Source organism: Candoia aspera, chromosome 18 (assembly GCF_035149785.1).
Source record: "Candoia aspera isolate rCanAsp1 chromosome 18, rCanAsp1.hap2, whole genome shotgun sequence".
Classification (NCBI taxonomy): domain Eukaryota; kingdom Metazoa; phylum Chordata; class Lepidosauria; order Squamata; family Boidae; genus Candoia; species Candoia aspera.
In genome coordinates, this window is record NC_086170.1 from 5135876 (window position 1) to 5155580 (window position 19705).

The 19705-nt window shown below is 46.5% G+C and overlaps 1 protein-coding gene across 1 annotated transcript in view; it reads left to right on the forward strand.

Annotated features, from left to right (window-relative positions):
• Nucleotides 1–19461, forward strand: part of MEGF6 (multiple EGF like domains 6) — a 39423-nt gene extending 19962 nt beyond the window's left edge. Inside the window, exons 14-38 of the mRNA XM_063317675.1 lie at nucleotides 1053–1161; nucleotides 2632–2639; nucleotides 2897–3028; nucleotides 4818–4946; nucleotides 6009–6140; nucleotides 6522–6650; nucleotides 7131–7259; nucleotides 7352–7480; nucleotides 7585–7713; nucleotides 8513–8638; nucleotides 9309–9437; nucleotides 10077–10205; nucleotides 11727–11858; nucleotides 12564–12692; nucleotides 13418–13546; nucleotides 14022–14299; nucleotides 14446–14512; nucleotides 14777–14905; nucleotides 15285–15343; nucleotides 15771–15899; nucleotides 16792–16817; nucleotides 17150–17382; nucleotides 17907–18038; nucleotides 18467–18514; nucleotides 18983–19461. Of these exons, the coding sequence (XP_063173745.1) occupies nucleotides 1053–1161; nucleotides 2632–2639; nucleotides 2897–3028; nucleotides 4818–4946; nucleotides 6009–6140; nucleotides 6522–6650; nucleotides 7131–7259; nucleotides 7352–7480; nucleotides 7585–7713; nucleotides 8513–8638; nucleotides 9309–9437; nucleotides 10077–10205; nucleotides 11727–11858; nucleotides 12564–12692; nucleotides 13418–13546; nucleotides 14022–14299; nucleotides 14446–14512; nucleotides 14777–14905; nucleotides 15285–15343; nucleotides 15771–15899; nucleotides 16792–16817; nucleotides 17150–17382; nucleotides 17907–18038; nucleotides 18467–18514; nucleotides 18983–18999 (2918 nt within the window). The 3' untranslated portion in view covers nucleotides 19000–19461. The remainder of the gene's footprint in view (nucleotides 1–1052; nucleotides 1162–2631; nucleotides 2640–2896; nucleotides 3029–4817; nucleotides 4947–6008; nucleotides 6141–6521; nucleotides 6651–7130; nucleotides 7260–7351; nucleotides 7481–7584; nucleotides 7714–8512; nucleotides 8639–9308; nucleotides 9438–10076; nucleotides 10206–11726; nucleotides 11859–12563; nucleotides 12693–13417; nucleotides 13547–14021; nucleotides 14300–14445; nucleotides 14513–14776; nucleotides 14906–15284; nucleotides 15344–15770; nucleotides 15900–16791; nucleotides 16818–17149; nucleotides 17383–17906; nucleotides 18039–18466; nucleotides 18515–18982) is intronic.
• The last annotated feature ends 244 nt before the right edge of the window (nucleotides 19462–19705 follow it).

Sequence of the window (19705 nt, forward strand, 5' to 3'; positions counted from 1 at the left end):
TTGTTTTCAGTTTTTGCTATCTAAACCTGAGCATCCACCTGCTTGCCCCGCATTATTTCTTAAAAACTTTTTTCATGCTTTCCAGATCTCTCAAGTCAAACTGCCCAGAGTCGTTTTTGAGATGGGCTATGGAAAAATACAATAAAATGAACAAATAAATAAATAAATTGCCAGTGCTTCAGGACAAAACCAGGGTAGGCCTCTGCTGCAAAGCTCGCCTTGCATTGGGAAATCTGAGCAACCAAGGTTGTAACGTAGAAGGGGGTTAGGATTTATTCTGTATGGCCCCAGAGGGCAGAACCAGAACAAGAGGGTCAAAATTATAAAGAAAGAGGTTCAGGGTAGATATCTGGAGGACCTGCCTGACTGGTCATGTTGTCAGTCAGTGGAACATGCTGCCACTTGAACTGGTGAGGTCTTCAGATGCTGTAGAAAATCTGCACTGAGCAGCGGTTGGACTAGATGACCTCGAAGATCCCTCCCACCTCTAGGCTTCTATGATAATCCAATTGCTTGTATACTGTACTCAGTGCAATCTCATGCCTTGCCTTGTTTACACAGACTCCTTTTGACCCAATTCTCTAACTCACTTTTACCGTTGCATTTCTTACATTTATATTCGGGCATTTATTATATTTACGCGATGCTAAGTTTATACCGTGATTTTTCTCTAGGACTGTATGGATCTTTCAGATGTTGAAGGACAGGGGCATTTATTTCCTGAAATGCATTTGCAAAGTTTGCGGGCCGCTTCGATTCCCGACGGGACGCTGCTCGCTAGCTAGTCAAAGGAGACAGAGAATGGATTAATTAATGGATTAAGCAATCTTCTGGATTTTTATGTGTTTTATTTATTTACATGTCAGATTGATTCCTCGCCCATCTCACTCAGAGAATGACTCTGGGCGGGGAATAAATTTGAAATATATTAATAAATCCATAAAATTGATCTAATTTTTGGCCATAATCAGGGTGGCAAAGCTAGGCTTTTGTTCAGCACGGCACAAGGAGAGATATTTAAAAATGCTTCATTTTTTTTTTTGCTTTGGCAGCGTGCCCTGAAGGGAAATTTGGAGTAAATTGCCTTCACTCCTGTTCCTGTAATGGTTCATCTTGCAGTCGGTTCACTGGGGAATGCCACTGTGTAGCTGGGAAGACTGGGTGACTTGTGACCAAGGTGAGCTGAGAGAATCCTGTCTCTGGAGGTTCCACTGTTCCCATTTTATAAACTTCCCACCACTGCATTACAACAGGAACAGATAAATCCCATGGAAAAAGTGGGAGATCAAGCAATAGAACCATTTTGGTCTTGAAAACTCCTAAATCAAATCTGTAGCTCTTCAATTAACGTGTGGATCCAAATGTAGTCACTCCTCTTGATAAATACACCACTGTTCTTGCTGATCTAACTAAATCAAACCATGCGCTGAATTGCTGATCAAGAGCGGCATAGCTACTCCCAAGCGCTGAAATGCCTATCTTGAGAAAATTGATACTAAATGCACTTGAAATAATGTTTTGCAAGGTTTTCCTTTAAAGAAAAAAACACGGAGAAATGTCACTCTTTTGAATACCATTTAAAATTTGCTTTAATATTCAGTGAGAGAGGGAGAGGGGAAATAGCCAAAGAAATTAAAGAAACAGAAAAAGGTCAAAAACAGATTATGGTGGCTGCAGAAAATGGTTCTGTTTTTAAGCACAGAATTCAACCTTGACCACACAAAGTAATATTGATTGATCTCTCCATTATATCTTGCTGGCCTATGATTGTAAATTTGGGCTGGTGTAGTTTTTTTATTGTGAAAAGCGCAATCAGTAGATCTGTAATTCTGTAATTCTATAACTCTGTAATTCTATAATTCTGTAATTCTGTAACTCTGTAATTCTATAACTCTGTAATTCTGTAATTCTATAACTCTGTAATTCTATAATTCTGTAATTCTGTAACTCTATAATTCTGTAATTCTATAATGCTAGATTCAACCTTTTGGCTATATGGTTCAGAATCCCATTTACAATTTTAAACCATGTTTGTCTTTCCAAAACTAGATTAAATGGATATTAAATCAAAACAGGGCAATACTGGAGTAAGTTGGTCATCAGTTTATACTTCCAACATAAGTCAACCAGTCAACCCTTTTGAAATATTTTCTAAATAAACATCTTTTGTTGAACTGATCTCATTTCAAGACTGTGAGGAACATACTTAATATTCTTTAAACACCGATTTCTTATTCCAAAATCCTCACAAATGTCTAACCACCCGTTTAGCTATATGCTTTGATTGTTTATTTTTTAATGGAATAATCAGAACCTGTTTCAGTGGGGAGAGTAAATCAGGGCCATCACCAAATTGAAATTGTTCTGAGTAATACAGATATCTCTCGCAGTAACCCTTACAGTTTAAAAAACTTGACGAGTGACTAGCTTAGTTAAGGCAGAAATAGCCTATGAATTAAGAAAGAAGGAAAGACTCACCTGCTGTTTTCAAACTGGAGTCATCCCACGGTGTAAATTGAATAATTATATTTCCATCCCTGGATCTTTCAAATACGCCTTGCAACCTTTAATCCTTGAGAAACAGTTGACTCTGAATAAAAAAGAAAGGAACTAGATCTTGTCTAATCGCAGAAGGTCACGTAAGCCGGGCTTAAATTATTAAGGACAGCACCATTAACTTAACTGGAAGATCACATTGGCCAAGGTGTTTTCTGTCTGGTTTGATGACGGATGATGATGGAGCTGGAATGAGATACAGATCGATTTGTCTGTATGGAAGTGGAGTTCACATGTAGGCCAAGGCTGGGCCAAAGGTCTGTTATGGGATGTGGCTAGGGATCAATTGATCAATCCGACACTCGGCCATGCCCGCATCACCTTTCTCTTTCTTCTCCAGATTGTCCTGAAGGCCACTGGGGAGATGGCTGCCAGCAACTTTGTCCAGAATGCCAGAATAATGCCCATTGTGATCCCACCACTGGTGCTTGCTTATGCCCCCCTGGATACACAGGGAGCCGTTGTGAAGAGAGTAAGTTGCGGGCTCCCTTGTGTTGGCTTGGAGCCAGCAGCTGGGGCCTTTCTTGCACTTGAGGCCTAGAGATGTTGAGAGAATGCAACCACAACTTCAAGGTGGCTTCCATCCTTTTGTCTCTGTAAGGTCCCCAAATTTGGGGGTGGGGGCACTTTTGCTCTTTTTATGAGCTCCCTGTCTCTTATCCCAAATTAGGGTTGTAGCTTGGTGAACTACCTACCAATCGCAGGAAACTTTGGAGCACCTCCAAGAATAAGCTGCCGAACTACATGTTACACCCAACAGTTTACTGTTTCTGAACTGCCCTGGGAGAATAGGGGTTTAATGACAGTGTTTGGCTCCCTCCTTTCTTTCCTTTTTGTCTGTTTCACCACTTAAAATTGTTTTTCTCCTCCTAGAAAAAAAAAAGAATCATGTTACCTATATTTACATAATGATTCATCCATCCTGTACTGTTCTCCAACTCAACAGAATCTTCCAGTTCTTTGTCTTTTTTGGTAGAGATAGCTCTTTCTGCCTTGATGGAGAGAAAAATGATGTGGATGGGTAGAGTTTAATATCACCCATCAACCTGGGTAACTGGCCTTAGAAATTATGCAGTATCAGGTCTGATTAGTCATTGGATGAGACACTACTTGGAAGTCCTAGGATTTGGCCACCTTCTCGATCTTTTGGCCATCGTTGTCAGGCCATGGAGGTTGGCCAGGTCAAGAAACAGACACTGCAGGAACTCCATGAATGCTATTTTATTCTTGTAGGGTAAAAATAACAGAACCTTGAAAGTCTCTCTCTTATACTCAACAAAATCAAGGTGGGATTAATTTGAGTTTCTTCCTCAAATCCTCAAATTCTTCCCCTTCCCTCCATCTCAGGACTGTGTAACCTCGTCTCCAACACTTAACAATGCTTGAACACCTTCTCCAAAACCAACGCTGGCCGTGGGGTCTGCCCAAAAAAGATCAAGATGGTGGCCACGAAGGTGTGTTCATCGCTTTGCCCATCACACCATGGTGGCCACCATCTTGATAGTTTTGACCAAACCGTTGGCCCCCCGTGCCTTCAAACATCTCTAAATCCCTTTACAACCAGATAACCAGAGGGAGGGAGGGAGGGAGGGAAGGAAGGAAGGAGATAACCAGAGGGAGGGAGGGAGGAGGGAGATAACCAGAAGCTGGGAGGGAGGGAGGGAGGGAGGGAGGGAGGGAGGGAAGGAAGGAAGGAAGGAAGGAAGGAAGGAAGGAAGGAAGGAAGGAAGGAAGGAGATAACCGGAGGGAGGGAGGGAGGAAAGGAAGGAAGGAGATATACAGAGGGAGGGAGGGAGGGACGGAGGGAGGGAGGAGAGAGATAACCAGAAGCTTGGATGGAAGGAGGGAGGGATAGAAGGAAGGAAGGAAGGAAGGAAGGAAGGAAGGAAGGAGATAACCGGAGGAGGAGGGAGGAGGGAGGAGGGAGATAACCAGAAGCTGGGAGGGAGGGAGGGAGGAAGGAAGGAAGGACAGAGATAACCAGAGGGAGGGAGGGAGGAGGGAGATAACCAGAGGGAGGGAGGGAGGGAGCGAGGGAGGAAAGGAAGGAAGGAGATATACAGAGGGAGGGAGGGACGGAGGGAGGGAGGGAGGAGAGAGATAACCAGAAGCTTGGATGGAAGGAGGGAGGGATAGAAGGAAGGAAGGAAGGAAGGAAGGAAGGAAGGAAGGAAGGAAGGAAGTTTAGAAACATGTAAATGATTTCTGACCTTCTTTTCAACAGATAATTCCACTATTTTTCTCCTGTTTTCCCTTTCAGTCTGCCCACCTGGCTGGTTTGGGCAAGGATGCCAACTTCAGTGTAACTGTGACAACGGAGGGGACTGTGACCCCGAAATGGGGAAGTGTAGCTGCGCCCCTGGGTGGACTGGCTATCGGTGCCAAAGAGGTGAAAAAGAAAAAGGAATTAAGATGGTGACATTCTGCAAATACTGAGGAGTTGAGATCATCTACTTCGCTCTCCAGCACTGAAGTTTTTCAGGCCACGGAGCTCCCCAAAAATCCACCTTCTTTATCCAAAGATCGTTTTCCATGCTCTAGGAATATAATCCCCAAGAACGCGACCAGCTACAGTAAAACCGTTTCATCCTTTCTTAAAATGGAGTTAATTCACGGAGCAACGTATTAACAATTGCAGGACGTTGTAGAAACATAATTTCAAGCCACTGAAATGCAAGGAGGGTGCTTTAAATTAGGCTTCAGTGTCCTAGGATTGTTTCCAATAAATGCCACCATTTAGTTAAGCCTTGTGTAATTGCAATAATACAATAAATTTGAATACAGACATTCTATCTATCTATCTATCTATCTATCTATCTATCTATCTATCTATCTATCTATCTATCATCTATCTATCTATCATCTCCATCCAATAAGACATAATCTAAGACCTGTTGGATATTTGGGGTTGATGTGGACACCCTCTCCCATTTTGTAGGAAAAATAGCAAAATATCAAGGGTCTGGTCACATTTTTTCAGACTCAGCAGTTTAATTCCAAAGGTCTCAATTGGGAAAATCAGTAGATACTTTAATTAAACATACTGCCACGGTGTGGGTGCCACTGAATGTACCAGGCTGATCATATTTGTGCTTTAAAATGGAACTGATGAAAAGACACCCTTTTTTATCTTTTAATTGAACCAAGCTTTCAATCCCAGCTGCTTATTTTTTTGCAAAAAGAAATAACGAAGGAAAAAGAGGAAGGGATGAGGCCCCCGTCACTTGCGCTTAGTGTTTCTCAACCTCGGCAACTTTAAGATGCGTGGACTTCAACTCCCAGAATTCCCCATGGAGGAGGAGCATGGCTGGCTGGGAATTCTGGGAGTCGAAGTCCACACATCTTAAAAGTTGCCGAGGTTGAGAAACATTGTCTTAGACGTAAATGGTCTGATTCTTTCTCTTTGTTTCCTGTGCACGATTGCAACTGTTCTTCCCTTGTCTTTTTCCAGCCTGTGACCCGGGCCGCTGGGGTCCCGACTGTGCCCACGCTTGTGACTGTTCTGGGGATGATGGCGTCTGCAGCGCCACAACCGGGCAGTGCCTCTGCGAAGCCGGCTACGTCGGCGTGCGCTGCGACCAGAGTGAGCGCACCTCTGCAGGGCCCGTTCGCCCTGAGCCGCCTGGCTCACCTCGCGTCGGGTGGAAGGAGGCTGCTGAGGCTGACTTCCCCAAGCTGGGCGGCCTTCGGCTGGGGGGGGCTGGGATGTGAATTCCCACAATTCCCCAGCTAGCACGGCTGTGGTTGGGAGTTGTGGGTGTCGAAATCCACACATTGGGGGTTCATCTTCTCAGGCAAAAGACAGGTCTGCCAGCAGATTTTTGGTGCTCTGGGTTTTTTATAATCCTTCCTTCCTTTCTGTTTTAATTCCTCCCTCCCTTTTCCTTCCTCCTCCCTTACGTTGGCTTTCACTTTCACTTTTCTTCCTTCCTGGCTTCCCCGCTTTCCTCTTCTTCCTCCCAAGAGTGTCCCGAAGGCTGGTTTGGCCCCAGCTGCCACCAGCGATGCCAGTGTGACCACCACGGAGCCTGTGACCACGTCAGCGGCGTCTGTACTTGCACTCCAGGCTGGAGAGGAACATTTTGTGAGCGGAGTAAGGACACCTCCCTTTTTTTGTTGTGTGTCTCAGCGTGTAGCCTAATGTGCTCCCGTTACGCCAGCCTCTGGCCTTTGTGAGAGAGAAAGGTTTCTGCTTCGGTTGCAAATTGTGATGGTCTGTGGGAACGACCTTGGGAGACAGGAGGAAGAGCTGCAGACTAGGCAATGGCCAGATAAGAAGCGGCTGAGCCCACAGAAAGAAAAGGGGCATGGGAAGCGTCTCAGAAGGGGCCCTCCCTAGTTTTCCAGAGAGTAAAAGGACAGGAGGGAAAAAATACTTTCAATCTTGCAAGATTCTGTCAGTGTAATCTTAAAGATAGAGCTAGTATTCCTGGGTGTGCTTCTTGGCTGGACTACCTCGCAAGGCTGACCCAAATCCCCCTCAGAGTCACTGGTTTGACCGGGAAGGCTACACATCTGAATCGAATGCATGCGTCTCCCCCAGGGCTAAGATCTTCCACTTCTCTTTCCTCAGCTTGTCCCAATGGCTTTTACGGCATGGAGTGCCGGCATGCCTGTCGCTGCCTCAACGGGGCCCGCTGCGATCCTGTGACGGGCCACTGCCGCTGTGCCGCAGGCTGGATCGGGCCGCGCTGCAACCAGAGTGCGTCTGCCGGCCGCTGCATGTGAAAACAGCACCTTCCCCTCGGCCGGCCAGAGCCAAAGGCGCGCTCACCGGGGTCTCTCTCTCCACAGCTTGTCCAGCTCACCACTATGGCGAGAACTGCAGCCAGGAGTGTCACTGTGCGAACGGAGCCTCGTGCCACCCCGCCACAGGGCAATGCCTCTGTGCACCGGGATGGGTGGGCACCACCTGCCAGCAAGGTATTTTGTCCAACCGGATGAGAAATATTCCGTTCAGGCGCTTGGATCTTCCCCTGGCCTGTTTTCTCTCCCCTTTGGGACCAGTTTCTCTTCTTCTCCCACAGGATGTCCGCCGGGATTCTACGGACTTGCCTGCCAGCAAGAGTGTCTCTGTCAGAACGGCGGGACCTGCGATCTGGTTTTGGGCCGCTGCACGTGTCCGGAAGGGTGGGTCGGATTGGCTTGCGAGCTGGGTAAGAAAAAGGCGTTTGGCCTTTAATCCCCCCCACCTCCTCCCCTCTGGATGAGGACAGAAGTCTGACTGAGAATTCTAGACAGAAAGGATGGGGGCCTTAGAGGACATCTAGTCCAACCCCGCACCCGGCACATTCACTTCCCTTCAGTTCATTCTTTCCTGGTTCCCCTTGCAAATGGGATTAAAAAAAAAAGTTGACAGGCACGGGTGCATTTCTCCTACGAGAATTTTATCATTTTGATGTTGCTTTCTTTTCCTAACTTCCTACGGAATAAGATTAACTGGGAACATGCTTTTATCCAGTTCCTATGCAGGAACTGGAAGAATGCCAGGAGCAAATATATGTAGATGTATGTGTGTATGTGTGTGGATATATTTATATTTATATATATGGGGGGGGACTATGCAGAGAAGGAAATTCTTCCTATTTGCATTTAAATATACCTGTGCATAATTTGCATTAAAACAGAAGTATGTATACCTTGCATTAGCAGGGATTTCCATGAAAATGTGACTGGGATGTGTTTTTTTACAGATGCACAAAGTTAAGACAAGCTGGGGCTGTGTATCTTGAAAGGCTGCAGTTCCTTTGCTCCCTGCACTTAGAAAATAAGGGTGTAAGGATAAAGACTATCCTTTGTGAACCTTAGCTGCTACTTTTCCACAAGCATTACCTTTATTTAGTTTTCTGGGGTTTGGGCCTTGAGGCAGCCTTCAAATTAAGACACCCCCCCGTCCCTGTTTGAAATGGTACAGTCCCAGAAGGGCTGTACCAGAAATGTCTCTTTTGTTTAGAGTGTGTCCAAGGAAAATACGGTCCAGGTTGCCAAAAAGCTGCGACTGTGTAAATGGAGGCCAGTGTGACTGGCAGAGTGGACATTGCCTTTGCCGTGATGGCTGGACTGGTGAGAAGTGTGAGAGTGGTAAGTCGTAATGGCATTGGATTTTTTCCTTTGTGGCTGGTGGGAGAGGTGGTCCAGTGCTTTCAAAATGAGATGGATCAAATGCACGGAGTGAGGGATCGGATTGGGATTTATCGGGCCTGAGATGCTGGTGGAAAGCCAAGTATGTCTGAATTATAATGGTGGATACTTTGGGGACAAGGATCGTGACCAATTTCTACACTTTGGGGAGCACCTTGGTGGCTGCTTCCGAGAGAAGTCGCTGTTCCGGTTGCATCTTTGCTTTGGAAAGTGCATCCCGGCTGTTTGGCTAAACTTCTTGACAATCAGTTGAAATTGGAGCTGGTGAGCTAGAGAGGAGGGTGTGAGCACCTGGTGGTCCCCCATCCAGGCATCTCTGGGTTTGTTTTTTTTTTTTGCAGGGCTTGTAAGACTTATAAGCTATCTCTTTTGAGTTGTCTTCAGAATGAGAGATGCATTCCTGGGCAGAGAAGGAGCATGCCTCTTCTGCCTACTCTCTAGTCTGGCTGTCAGGAAAAGGGAGGCCTCTTCTGCGAACAGAATTGCAAGAGAGCCATATTTGTCAATCTTTAAAAAAATAAATAAATAAAAGGAAAAATCAGGCTGCCTGATTAATTGAGGCGATTAATCGAACTGCCTTTCTAATGGGGGACTCCTCCTTTCTTTCCAGCCTGCCCCGAAGGCACGCATGGGAAAGGGTGTGAGAAAACGTGTGACTGTGAAGACGGGGTCTCCTGCAATCACATCACAGGGGCGTGTGACTGCCCCCCAGGATGGCGAGGGTCCCGTTGTGAGAAAGGTGAAGGCTGAAAGCGGGTTGTCCCTGTCTGAATAACCCTTTGGGGGCAAGACTTAGGAAGTCTGCATATGCTCTGGGGTTATCTGCATCAGGTCCCGTAATGCCAAATTTTAAGAAAGCCCCAAATTCTCCCTTTATTCAGTCCAAAAGTGTCTGGTTGAGTGTGTTTCTGTTGGAGCTGGGATTTTCACATTTTTAGAGGTGCTTTTTAAAGCTCCTACAGCAGAGTTCCTCAACCGTGGCGACTTTAAGCCGTGTGGACTTCAACTCCCAGAATTCCCCAGCCAGGGGAATTCTGGGAGTTGAAGTCCACACGGCTTAAAGTCACCACGGTTGAGAAGCACCGTTCTATAGCCTTTTGCTTTGCATCTTGGTTTTGGGGTCAGAGAATTGTAGAATTATAGACTTGGATCAGAATGGGAAGGAACCCCAAGGGTCATCTAGTCCACCCCCGCCAAAAGCACTGGAAGCATCCACGAGAGGGGGCTGGTTCATTCCTTTGGTATAAGCCACCTTGCGGGAGGGTCGCCCCAAATGAATGAATGAATGCAAAGAAATTAATGAACAGATATTCTACATGCGTGGCTTGCGGCTCAAATCCTAACTGGGATTTCTCCCTGTTCCCTTGGCTCCCCCCAGCCTGCCTGCCCGGTTCGTTTGGGAAGGACTGTGCCACGAAGTGCGACTGTCGCCAAGGGTCTGCTTGCAACCACATCACCGGCCAGTGTGGCTGCCCCCCCGGCTTCATGGGCCATGGATGTGAACGGCGTAAGTCTGGAGGCCGAGAGGCCGAGAGGCAACCCTGGTTTTGCATTGGTGGGCGAGAAATGTGCCTGGCTGGGCTTCTGGCAAGTGCTGGTCGCTTGGAAGTGGGGCCAAGGGGGGAGGTTGATCCAAGAGGATTCAATTAATTAAAAAAAACCTGAGCCAGGATCCAAGTCCAGATTGGCAGCTGTTTCTGGCACGACTCCCTTTGGCATCCAGGACTCAACGGTTGCCACTGATGGGGTGGAAAAACTGGAAAACGTTGGCAGTTGATGACGATTAGTTCAAAGGTCTGGAGAGATGGTTGAATCTCTGCTCATGTCCGGCCCTGATAATTTCCTTTGGATCTGGAGACGCGCAACGAGCACGTGAATTTTAAGGATGGCATCATTCCTTCTTTTCTCTGTTTTTCTTTCGGACTCTTCCATCGTGTTAAAGCCACCTTCCTCCTCTTTGACCTTGCCTTTCCTCCTCCCCTTTGGATCCCCTACAAGAGGCGCATGGCCCCAAGTCACATGGGGGAAATCTCACACGCACGTGCTAATAAAACCCCATCCTGCCCATGGAAAATCAGCACATCAACCTTGGCATGCAAACATGTCACATTTTCTGTGGGGACTCATAACTCAGAGGTTGGGAAGACATTGGGAGAAATAGTGCCACGACACCAAGATGTGCAATCGTAGAAGAGAGTTGAGAGGGACCTCAGAGGTCATCTAGTCCAACCCCCGGGTGGTGCGGGTCCAACTTGGCCTCTTTTCAGTTAAAAGAAAAAAGAGGGATGCTTTCTCCACCTGAATGAAGTACAGATAGTCCTTGCTTAACAACCACAATTGGGACCTGAATTTCAGTTGCTAAGCGAAGCAGTCATTAAGCTAATCTGACCTGATTTTATGACCTTTTTTGCAGTGGTCATTAAGCAAACCACACAGTTGTTAAGTGAACCACATAGTCGTTAAGCAAATCACACGGTTCCCCATTGACTTTGCTTGCCAGAAGCCAGCCAGGAAATGGCTGAACGATTGAAAATGGGATCACGTGACCACGGGACGCTGCAACGGTCATAAATGTGAACCAGTTGCCAAGCACCCAAATTGTGATCACGTGGCTGTGGGGACGCTGAGATGGTCGTAAACGTGAGAACTGGTCGTAAGTCATTTTTTCCAACACTGTTGCAAGTTTGGACCGTCACTAAAGGAACGGTTGTTAAGTGAGGACTACTTGTAGGGTTAAGACTAGGATCCTGCAGGGCTTCAGAGTCAAAGGCCAAAAGGTCCATACATCGCAGCGCATGGAGGCACATCTGCGTAAAGAAATTTGCGAATTCCAAAAGACCTCTTGACATGCTCACCCAAGCGCTGCTTCATTTGCCACTGGCAATCTTTCCCTGCGATACTCAATGCCCCGATGCCAAGAATGCCCAACGCCTGCCCAACCATCCATCGCTCGGAAAAGCCTGGCAATTTCTGTGCTCCTTTTCTGGAGGTGGGAATGCCTTGGTGCCCATCTGCTTCTCTCCCGCAGCCTGCACCCCTGGCACCTTCGGCCTCGACTGCGCTCGCATTTGCCAGTGCGCTGGTGTGAACCAGGACTGCCACCCGGTGTCTGGGAAATGCCTGTGCGCCCCGGGATACCATGGCAGCGGCTGTCAGCAGAGTGAGTTTACATGGGGGTGCAGATGGGGAATGGATTTGGGGGTGCAACAGGAGGGAAGCGGGGAGAACCGCCCCATGGATAGCATATATGGAATCCGTGTTGGGGAGGAGCCAAGCAGGAAAGATTTAATTGTCTTGGATAATTTGGCCCCAGAACGGTTCAGGGGCCTAAAAACTGAAGAGAAGAAAAAAACGTGATCCCACAATGGGAGAATTATTTGATTGCTTGTTAAATTTTGCATGCGTTGAAATTTATTTAAGTTAAACGCATTTAAACGTAAATGGAATTGAACTGGATTTGGGTGGGTTTGCCCACGTGGTCTGGACAAGCCGGCGGAAGGGGTTGCTCTTTTAAAAAAAATAAAATAAATGTGTTATATACTTCCCAGTTCCAACCAGCCTTAAGGCAACGTTTCCAAGATTCATCCCTGATTAAACCCTTTGAGACTTGGTGCATTTTCTTCGACGTGATGAGGTCTTCGGCCCTGCAATAATTGGAAGGCTTTATTGGAAAAAATTCATAGGGTCCTAGAGTTGGGGGTGTGTGTGTCTCAGAGGTCATCCAGTCCAGCCCCTTGCTCAGGGCAGGATCCACAAACGCACCACCTCTGTCTAAAGACTGCCAGGGAAGGGAACCCCGCTACATCATATGGCAGCCTGTTCCACCGGCTAAAATTTGTTTGCATAACTCGGGGTGTCCTTTCAGAATGCCCGCCGGGGCGCTACGGGCCGAATTGCGAGAGGAGGTGTGGGTGCAAGAATGGGGGACAGTGTATGACCACGACAGGGGCGTGCCAGTGTCCAGCTGGATATATCGGGGCTGACTGTGGCATAGGTAAGTGAAATGCACCACTTTTCCATTTCAAGAGGCTATACTGACAGTAGCCTGTTACTTTACTTATTTGTTATATTATTGTTTTGCTTTACGTTATTGTGTTATTTATTATTTCATTATTTCAGTGTTTCTCAACCCTGGCAACTTTAAGATGTCTGGACTTCCACTCCCAGAATCCCCCAGCCAGCCTGGCTGGCTGGGGGATTCTGGGAGTGGAAGTTCAGATGTCTTAAAGTTGCTAAGGTTGAGAAACACTGCTTTATTTTATTTTATTGCTTTATTTATATATTGTTTTGCTTGCTTTCATTTAGTTTTATCTTCTATCACTGTAGCATTTTTATTTACTATTTTCTTGTTTGGCTTGATTTTATGGTTTTATTTTCTTGCTTTCCTTTTAGCATTTTTGTTTGGTTTATCTTTATCTGAATTTTGTTGCGCTTCATCTTGCTTGTCATGATTTTATTTATTATTTTAGTCTTTTGTTTCATCGCTTTATACCACTCGTTGTTTCAGTACGTATTTTGTTGTGGTTCTCCATTTGCCTTTATTGTGTCACTGATGCTTTTGCTGTTTTGCTTTATTCGTTTCATTTATTTCACTTTGCTGTTCTGTTGATTTTGTTTTGTTTCATTATCTTTGTTTATTGTTTTATTTTATTTATTTTCTGCAATGTGCATTTGATGGGCCAACTAAGGGGCATTATGGACTTTCCCTCCCCCCCCCAGCTTGTCCAAGGGGACGCTATGGCACCGACTGTGCCCTCCCGTGTGCCTGCGGCGAAAACGCCACCTGTCACCCCGTGTCTGGTTCCTGCCTTTGCCCACCGGGCAAAACCGGTCCCAGATGTGAAAATGGTGAGTTGCTTCATATTGGCTCCCTTATATATCTGCAATATATGAATAGGAATGGGCCTTTGCAAAAAAAAAAAAAGAAGAAGTTTTGCACCACCAGCAGGAGACTTTAAAGTGTTCGGCAACAGAAAAATAAAGACCCAAGATTATAGCTTGGAAGCTAAGCGGACCCATCAGATTCATTCTAGGCGGCTTCACTTAAATGAAACATTAGGGGGGGAAAAGATTTTAAACAGGAAGAGCCACTTTAATTTGGGTCCCAATTTGTTGAGGTGCTTGAATCTGGCTTCCTGTATGAGGGTCAGACTGGATGACCTCACGGGTCCCTTCCAACTGAAGGATGCTGTTCCGTTATGCAAACTTAAAACTGGGGCCACCTTGGATGCTCCTGCCAGCTCAGCTGGGATTTGCATCAGTCGGGAGCCGCGTCCGACCCACAGCTTTGCGGCTGAGCCTGTCTCGGTTGCTTCTCCGACAGGTTGCCCCCCAAATCATTACGGCGCCAACTGCAGTCAGACCTGTGCATGCCAAAATGGAGGAATCTGCCTCCCAGAAGACGGATCCTGTCTCTGCAGGCTCGGCTGGACCGGGGTCTTTTGTGAAATAGGTATTTCTCCTGCCTGCAAGACAAATCCTGGGACTTTCTGGCTTGCGTGGCTGCAGATCCTCCAGTTTCCTGGAGTTCCGCTGGACAATCCACTTCCTTGCTCCGTTCGTAGGCTAGGAAATCTAACCATAGGCTGCCCCAGGCTACTGGTCATCGTTTAAGCTTTCTGGAAGGATTTGACAATGCTGTGTGAATCTAACATTGCTCTAAAAGGCCATTTGTAGGGGGGGGGAACCCGCAGCTTGCTTTTTTGGCATTTCAACTCATGCTCAATTTCCCCCCCCCCCTTTCTTAGGATAAGGACTTTCAGGCTCACCCTAAGGTGCAGGATTTGGCACGATTCGATAACGTGGCACTCACACGTAGAACAGGCCTTGTGTGGTGAAGGCAGGAGCAGCTCCTTTTCTCAATCACCCACCCCCCCGCATGTAGAAATCTAAGGTGCCAGGGATGCAGACGGGATCAAAGATTCCCCTCAGTGATGATGGGCCACACATTTTTTTAAAAAATCCTGCACACGGACTGCTAGCCTATCAGGGAATAAGGGACGCTTGTTTTCAAAGGACGGAAAGCGGTTGTGAAATAAATCAGCGAGTAAGTAATATAAAAAGGAATGCTCCCTGCAGGATGCCCCCCAGGGAAATATGGGGCCAACTGTCAGCTGAACTGCACTTGCCAAAACAAGGGGACCTGCAATCCGGTCACGGGGGCCTGCCGGTGTGGGAAAGGCCATTACGGGAACTGGTGCGAGCATGGTAAGTCTGCGGTGATCATGCCCGAGATGGACTGGGGAACCCTCAAAAGGAGGCGGCAGTGAGGGGCAGAGGCCGCTGCATCGCATCAGAGCCCCCCATGTGGGACAGCCGGCGGGCTCAGCCGCTGCTGCGTGCAACAGAGCAGCTGCTTGGCTGGGATGGGATAGATTGTATTCTGGGGATGGCCTATCAGGGAACACCGGGTTCGTTCAGGGATCCCCACGCTCGAGTACGGTGGGGTGCGCAGGAGTGATCTCATCTAATATTTTGGATCTCGAATATGGCACACTTAGAGAAGGCACTGCCAGCACAACCCTTCCTCGCACTCATGTTCAAAAATGGAGTCATTTTCACGCAAGCGTCCCTCTGGGTTTTGAAGCTGCTTCCGATTCTCGCACAGGCTCTGGATGCGACTCCCGGCCGGCCTCCTCCAGTCTCGTAGCCGCCAGCCGTTTTTGGCTCTAATCCCCATAATTCCCAGCAAGGGCGCGACTGGGTAGGATCAGCATTATGGGAGTTATCGTGCAGCGGTTCTGGACTTTGGTTCACATTTGACCCAGAAGGGGGATTTTTCCTCTTAACGGGGATTTGCATCCAAGAAAATGTAGTAATCCAAGGAATTTGCACTATTATTAAAGGGCTACCAAGCTGGACTTTCCAGCCCCCCTGCAAAGTCTCAAAAGGCTGCATATTTGGAATGAATCGATGCATGCACGTATATGCAATATTCAATGTTTTTCCAATCCAAAATATACTATGTTCAGAATCATTCGTTTTTATGACAAGACAGCTGAGCGCAGTTTTAGGCAGGTGAAAGCAATGTGAGATGGTCTTTTTTCACGGACCTTTGGTTCCCCTGCTTCAGCCTGTCCTGCTGGATTCCACGGAGTTGGATGCCAAGAACAATGTAACTGCCAAAATGGAGCATCGTGCAATCCGGGATCCGGGGAATGTCTTTGTCCTCCAGGGTTTCACGGCCACCACTGCGAAAAAGGTACGTAGCCTGTTGCATCCTCAGTGATCCCAAAGTTAGGTAGGATATAATGCTTAAGTCCTAGCTAAGCACACCTTTTTAAAACTTAAATGAGTAACCCAGGATTTTTTTTTCCTCTTCCCTCCGCATGCCTTCTTCCTTTTGTGTCATGCCTTTTAGGCAATTAGGCTGCAGAAAGCAACATTCTTTAGTGCAATTCAGGTGGCTTTGCCTTCTGTAAGAGGACTCTCTCCCCCCACATTCTAGTTTCTGCTTTTTTGTGCTGTCCATAGGACTCACCTGCCCCATAATTGGAATTTGTGGGGAAATACATGCTTCCTCCTTTTGGTCTCAGAAATAAGACATATATCTGAGCATGAGCTAGTGGCCCCCGTTTGTGGCATCTCAAGCTGTCTGAAAAATGCAGATGGGTTAAATGGTTCTGAGGGTGGTTCCTTTGGGAGAAAGAAATGCTGATTGGCGTGCCCGCCATTTTGCAGATTGACAGCAGGGCTGCATGGGCACAACTGGGCAGTGAGTTCCAATCCAACTTCAGTATCTTATTGAATGCTATTCCTAAAGCTTGTTCTGGCTAAGTTTGGGTCCAAGAACCTGGCTCCCTGATTGCCTTTCCTTTATGGGAGGAGAAATTACTGGCCACATGGGTACAGTAGTGGTCAAATCACCTAATCTGAGTTGGGAGACCTGGATTCTCGGTCCTCTTCAGTCCTGGAAACTCCCTGGGTGACTTTGGGCCCACTGCTCTTTCTTGGCCCAGCCTACCTCACAGGGTTGTTGTGTGGAAAAATAGGAGGGAAGGCTACAAATGTCATCTTGAGCTTCTGGATGAAAGGTGAGATATAAGCATAGGGATTAAACACATGGAGCTGACGGTGCCTGTGATTTTTTGCAGCCTCGGGGCCGAAGTCGTGGCGATGGGTAATGTTAGCAAACATTAAATTGCTAGCAAAGTCAAAAGCTTCCTGTTTGTCTATATATGATGGGAAACATCCAAAACGTAGTATACTTGCTAGCGATTTCATGATTGGGGAATGCTGACATTTGCCAAATTTCAGAGAATTTGCAGGGTGTAAAATATTTCTCAGATGCTACTCGGATGGCTGGAATCTGGGATGTGTGTGTCAAGCTGCAACTTAACTATGATTTAACTAGATGTTAAGGAAGCCAATAACTTAAATAATGTTTTTGCTTCTGTTTTTTTCCCCTTGTTTCTGAATACGGCTTTTGTGTTATTTCCAATTTTAAACCAGCTTTTGTGCAGACGGCAGGATACAAATATTCCTAATACGAGTGATAACAATGAAAATTGCATGGGACAGGATTCAGAAAAATGACAGAGGTTTCTTGGTTACAGGCTGCGTTGCGGGGAGATATGGAGAGAGCTGCCAACACAGGTGTGATTGTGAAGGCAAAGCCCCTTGTGAGCCCTCTACTGGCCGCTGTCTCTGCCCTCCGGGGAAAACAGGATCTAGGTGTGATGTGGGTGAGTGTGCAAATGGATCACTGTTGCTGGGGAAAAAGGGCAAATTTCTGAACCCAATTTTCCTGCGGATTTGAGAAGCCGAGAGCAGATCTGCTCGCCGGGAAAGGCTCGTTTTGCACATTGGGAGAAATTGGCGGGCCCGTGACTTGACTTTATATTATTTTACATTTCTCGTGATGCTGTTGCGGTTTTATGCATTTTAAAAACCTGGTGGGTTTATTTGTTGAGTTTTTTCCCCCCAAGGATTTTTCTGGTGGCCAGCCAAAGCCTTCAGGGAATTTTGAAGATGAAGGAATGAACGCACGAAAGAGGGAGAGGGAGTCACAGCTGAATGCTAGGGAAAGTTTCTAAAAGCAGGAGCAATTGGGGTGGACTAAATGCCCTTCAAGGGCCCCTCCAACTTTAGAAGTCTCTAGGGATTAGGGAGGGGAGGGTGGTCATTCCTGCAAGACACGGTTCCAGATCAGAGGTGTGCAAAATGAGTCACTCCAGGTTTAATCAGTCCCTTCCTCCTGCTAATCCAGACTGCCAGCTCAGAAAATTTGGCCCAGATTGTTCCCAGACCTGCAAATGTTCCACAATCAACGCCTTCTGCAATGCCCAGAACGGACGATGCATGTGTCTTCATGGATACATAGGAACGACATGTCGAGAAGGTATGTTGGACTGATAGGTAGCTTTTTGCGACAGCCAGATAGACAAAACTCAAAATCCTTTCCCCTGACGAGCTAGCTTTCTCGGTGCGGGGAGCATGAAATGTAAAATTCACCACTTGGGGTGTAACAAAGCAAGCCTCCTGTTTCCACGCATTGGACAGCTGATTTAAGCTGACTGTTATGAACTGCTTTGTTTTACGCATTTCTATCAAAAAGATTCTCACTGGCTTACAGAAAATAAATAAGGACATAGCATGCCACCGCCTTTGTTCCACAAAGTTTTTCCCAACTTCCCCAGCTAGCTGACGTCTTTGGCATTTCCTTGTGGTCTCCCATCCGCCCAAGCATCCATATTGCTGTGAAAATCAGCCAAGCTAATGATATTGTTTTATTCTAGAGGACATTTAATATTTTTATTCCTTTCAAAGGAGGCCCACCTCAACTGGCAGTCAATGCAAGGCAAGAAGCTGGGCACAGTAAGTCATTTCCCACTTCTTTATGTAAAACAGCAGTTGAATTAATAAGATGGAACAAAGATCGCTGAGGTTTAACTTAATTATCTGGGGGAGGGGTTAGATAGTTAAAACAGATGGACAGCTTTGAACCAAGTTAACTGTAAAAAAAAAAAAGGCAAGTGTTATAGCCATCTTAGCCAGAGGACAATTTGCAGAAGTAGAAATTATTTATTAGTGTGCATTTCTCCCCCTTTCCTACACAGGAAATGTATTGTTTAATCCCTTCCATGTACCTCTTCAAAATCCAGATCTGGAAGGTTTTTCGTAGTTCATCACCTCATGGAGTGAAGGGGTGGTTTTCTCCCTGAGACGCTAGCTTTCTACATGCAGGGAACATTTCCAAATTGAAGCATGAAAATGTCAAACAGAATGAAGGCAAGATTAGGGATAGGCTCGGCCAATGCCTAATTTTTACATTTCTCCTTCCAGGTTTAGCGAAACACTAGGCAGCTATACATTTCCTCCGAAGAAGTTTACAAGGACAATATAAAATGCAGAGCTCAGCCGACATCTGAGATTTGCCCGATTCTGGTATTTATCAAAAATGGAGCCTTCCGCAAATAGGGTTTGGAGAAAACAGCCACGAGAATTTTGTGTGGTCTTTAAGATGCGCAAGATTTCGGTGCACTGGGAAAGTTTAGGCCAGTTTGAAAGTTTAAGCTATTCTCAATTGTCTGGAAGTTGCCTGTGCTGTTTTTCCTGAAAAAGATTTAAGGTGCGGGGGGGGGATATTTTCTCCAAGAATTCAGGCCCGAGAGATCCAAAAACACACCCCAAGAAGTAACAGGCTAAACGGATCAGCTTCTCTAGCAATGGGGAAATCTGTAACTTGGAAGATGTTTGGAGATCCTGCGCTTAGCAGGGGGTGGACTAGATGACCTCTGGGGTACATTACAATGGTGTGATTCTTTTTTGTTGTTGTTGGGAGATCTTGATGGGAGGAATCAAACTGAACTTGGAAGAAATGTAAGACTTCAGTTCAAGGATGGCCGTAGAGAAACGGTGTTTTGGCAATGGGAAGCTGTTGAACCAACGTTTCTAGCAATTTTTTTGGTATGCAATGCCTGGGATTTGCAGAGACGTTGACTGCAGAACGATGTTTCCCACCTTTGTGACACTTCCCTGCCCTCCTCCATGGCTCGTTGTAAAAAA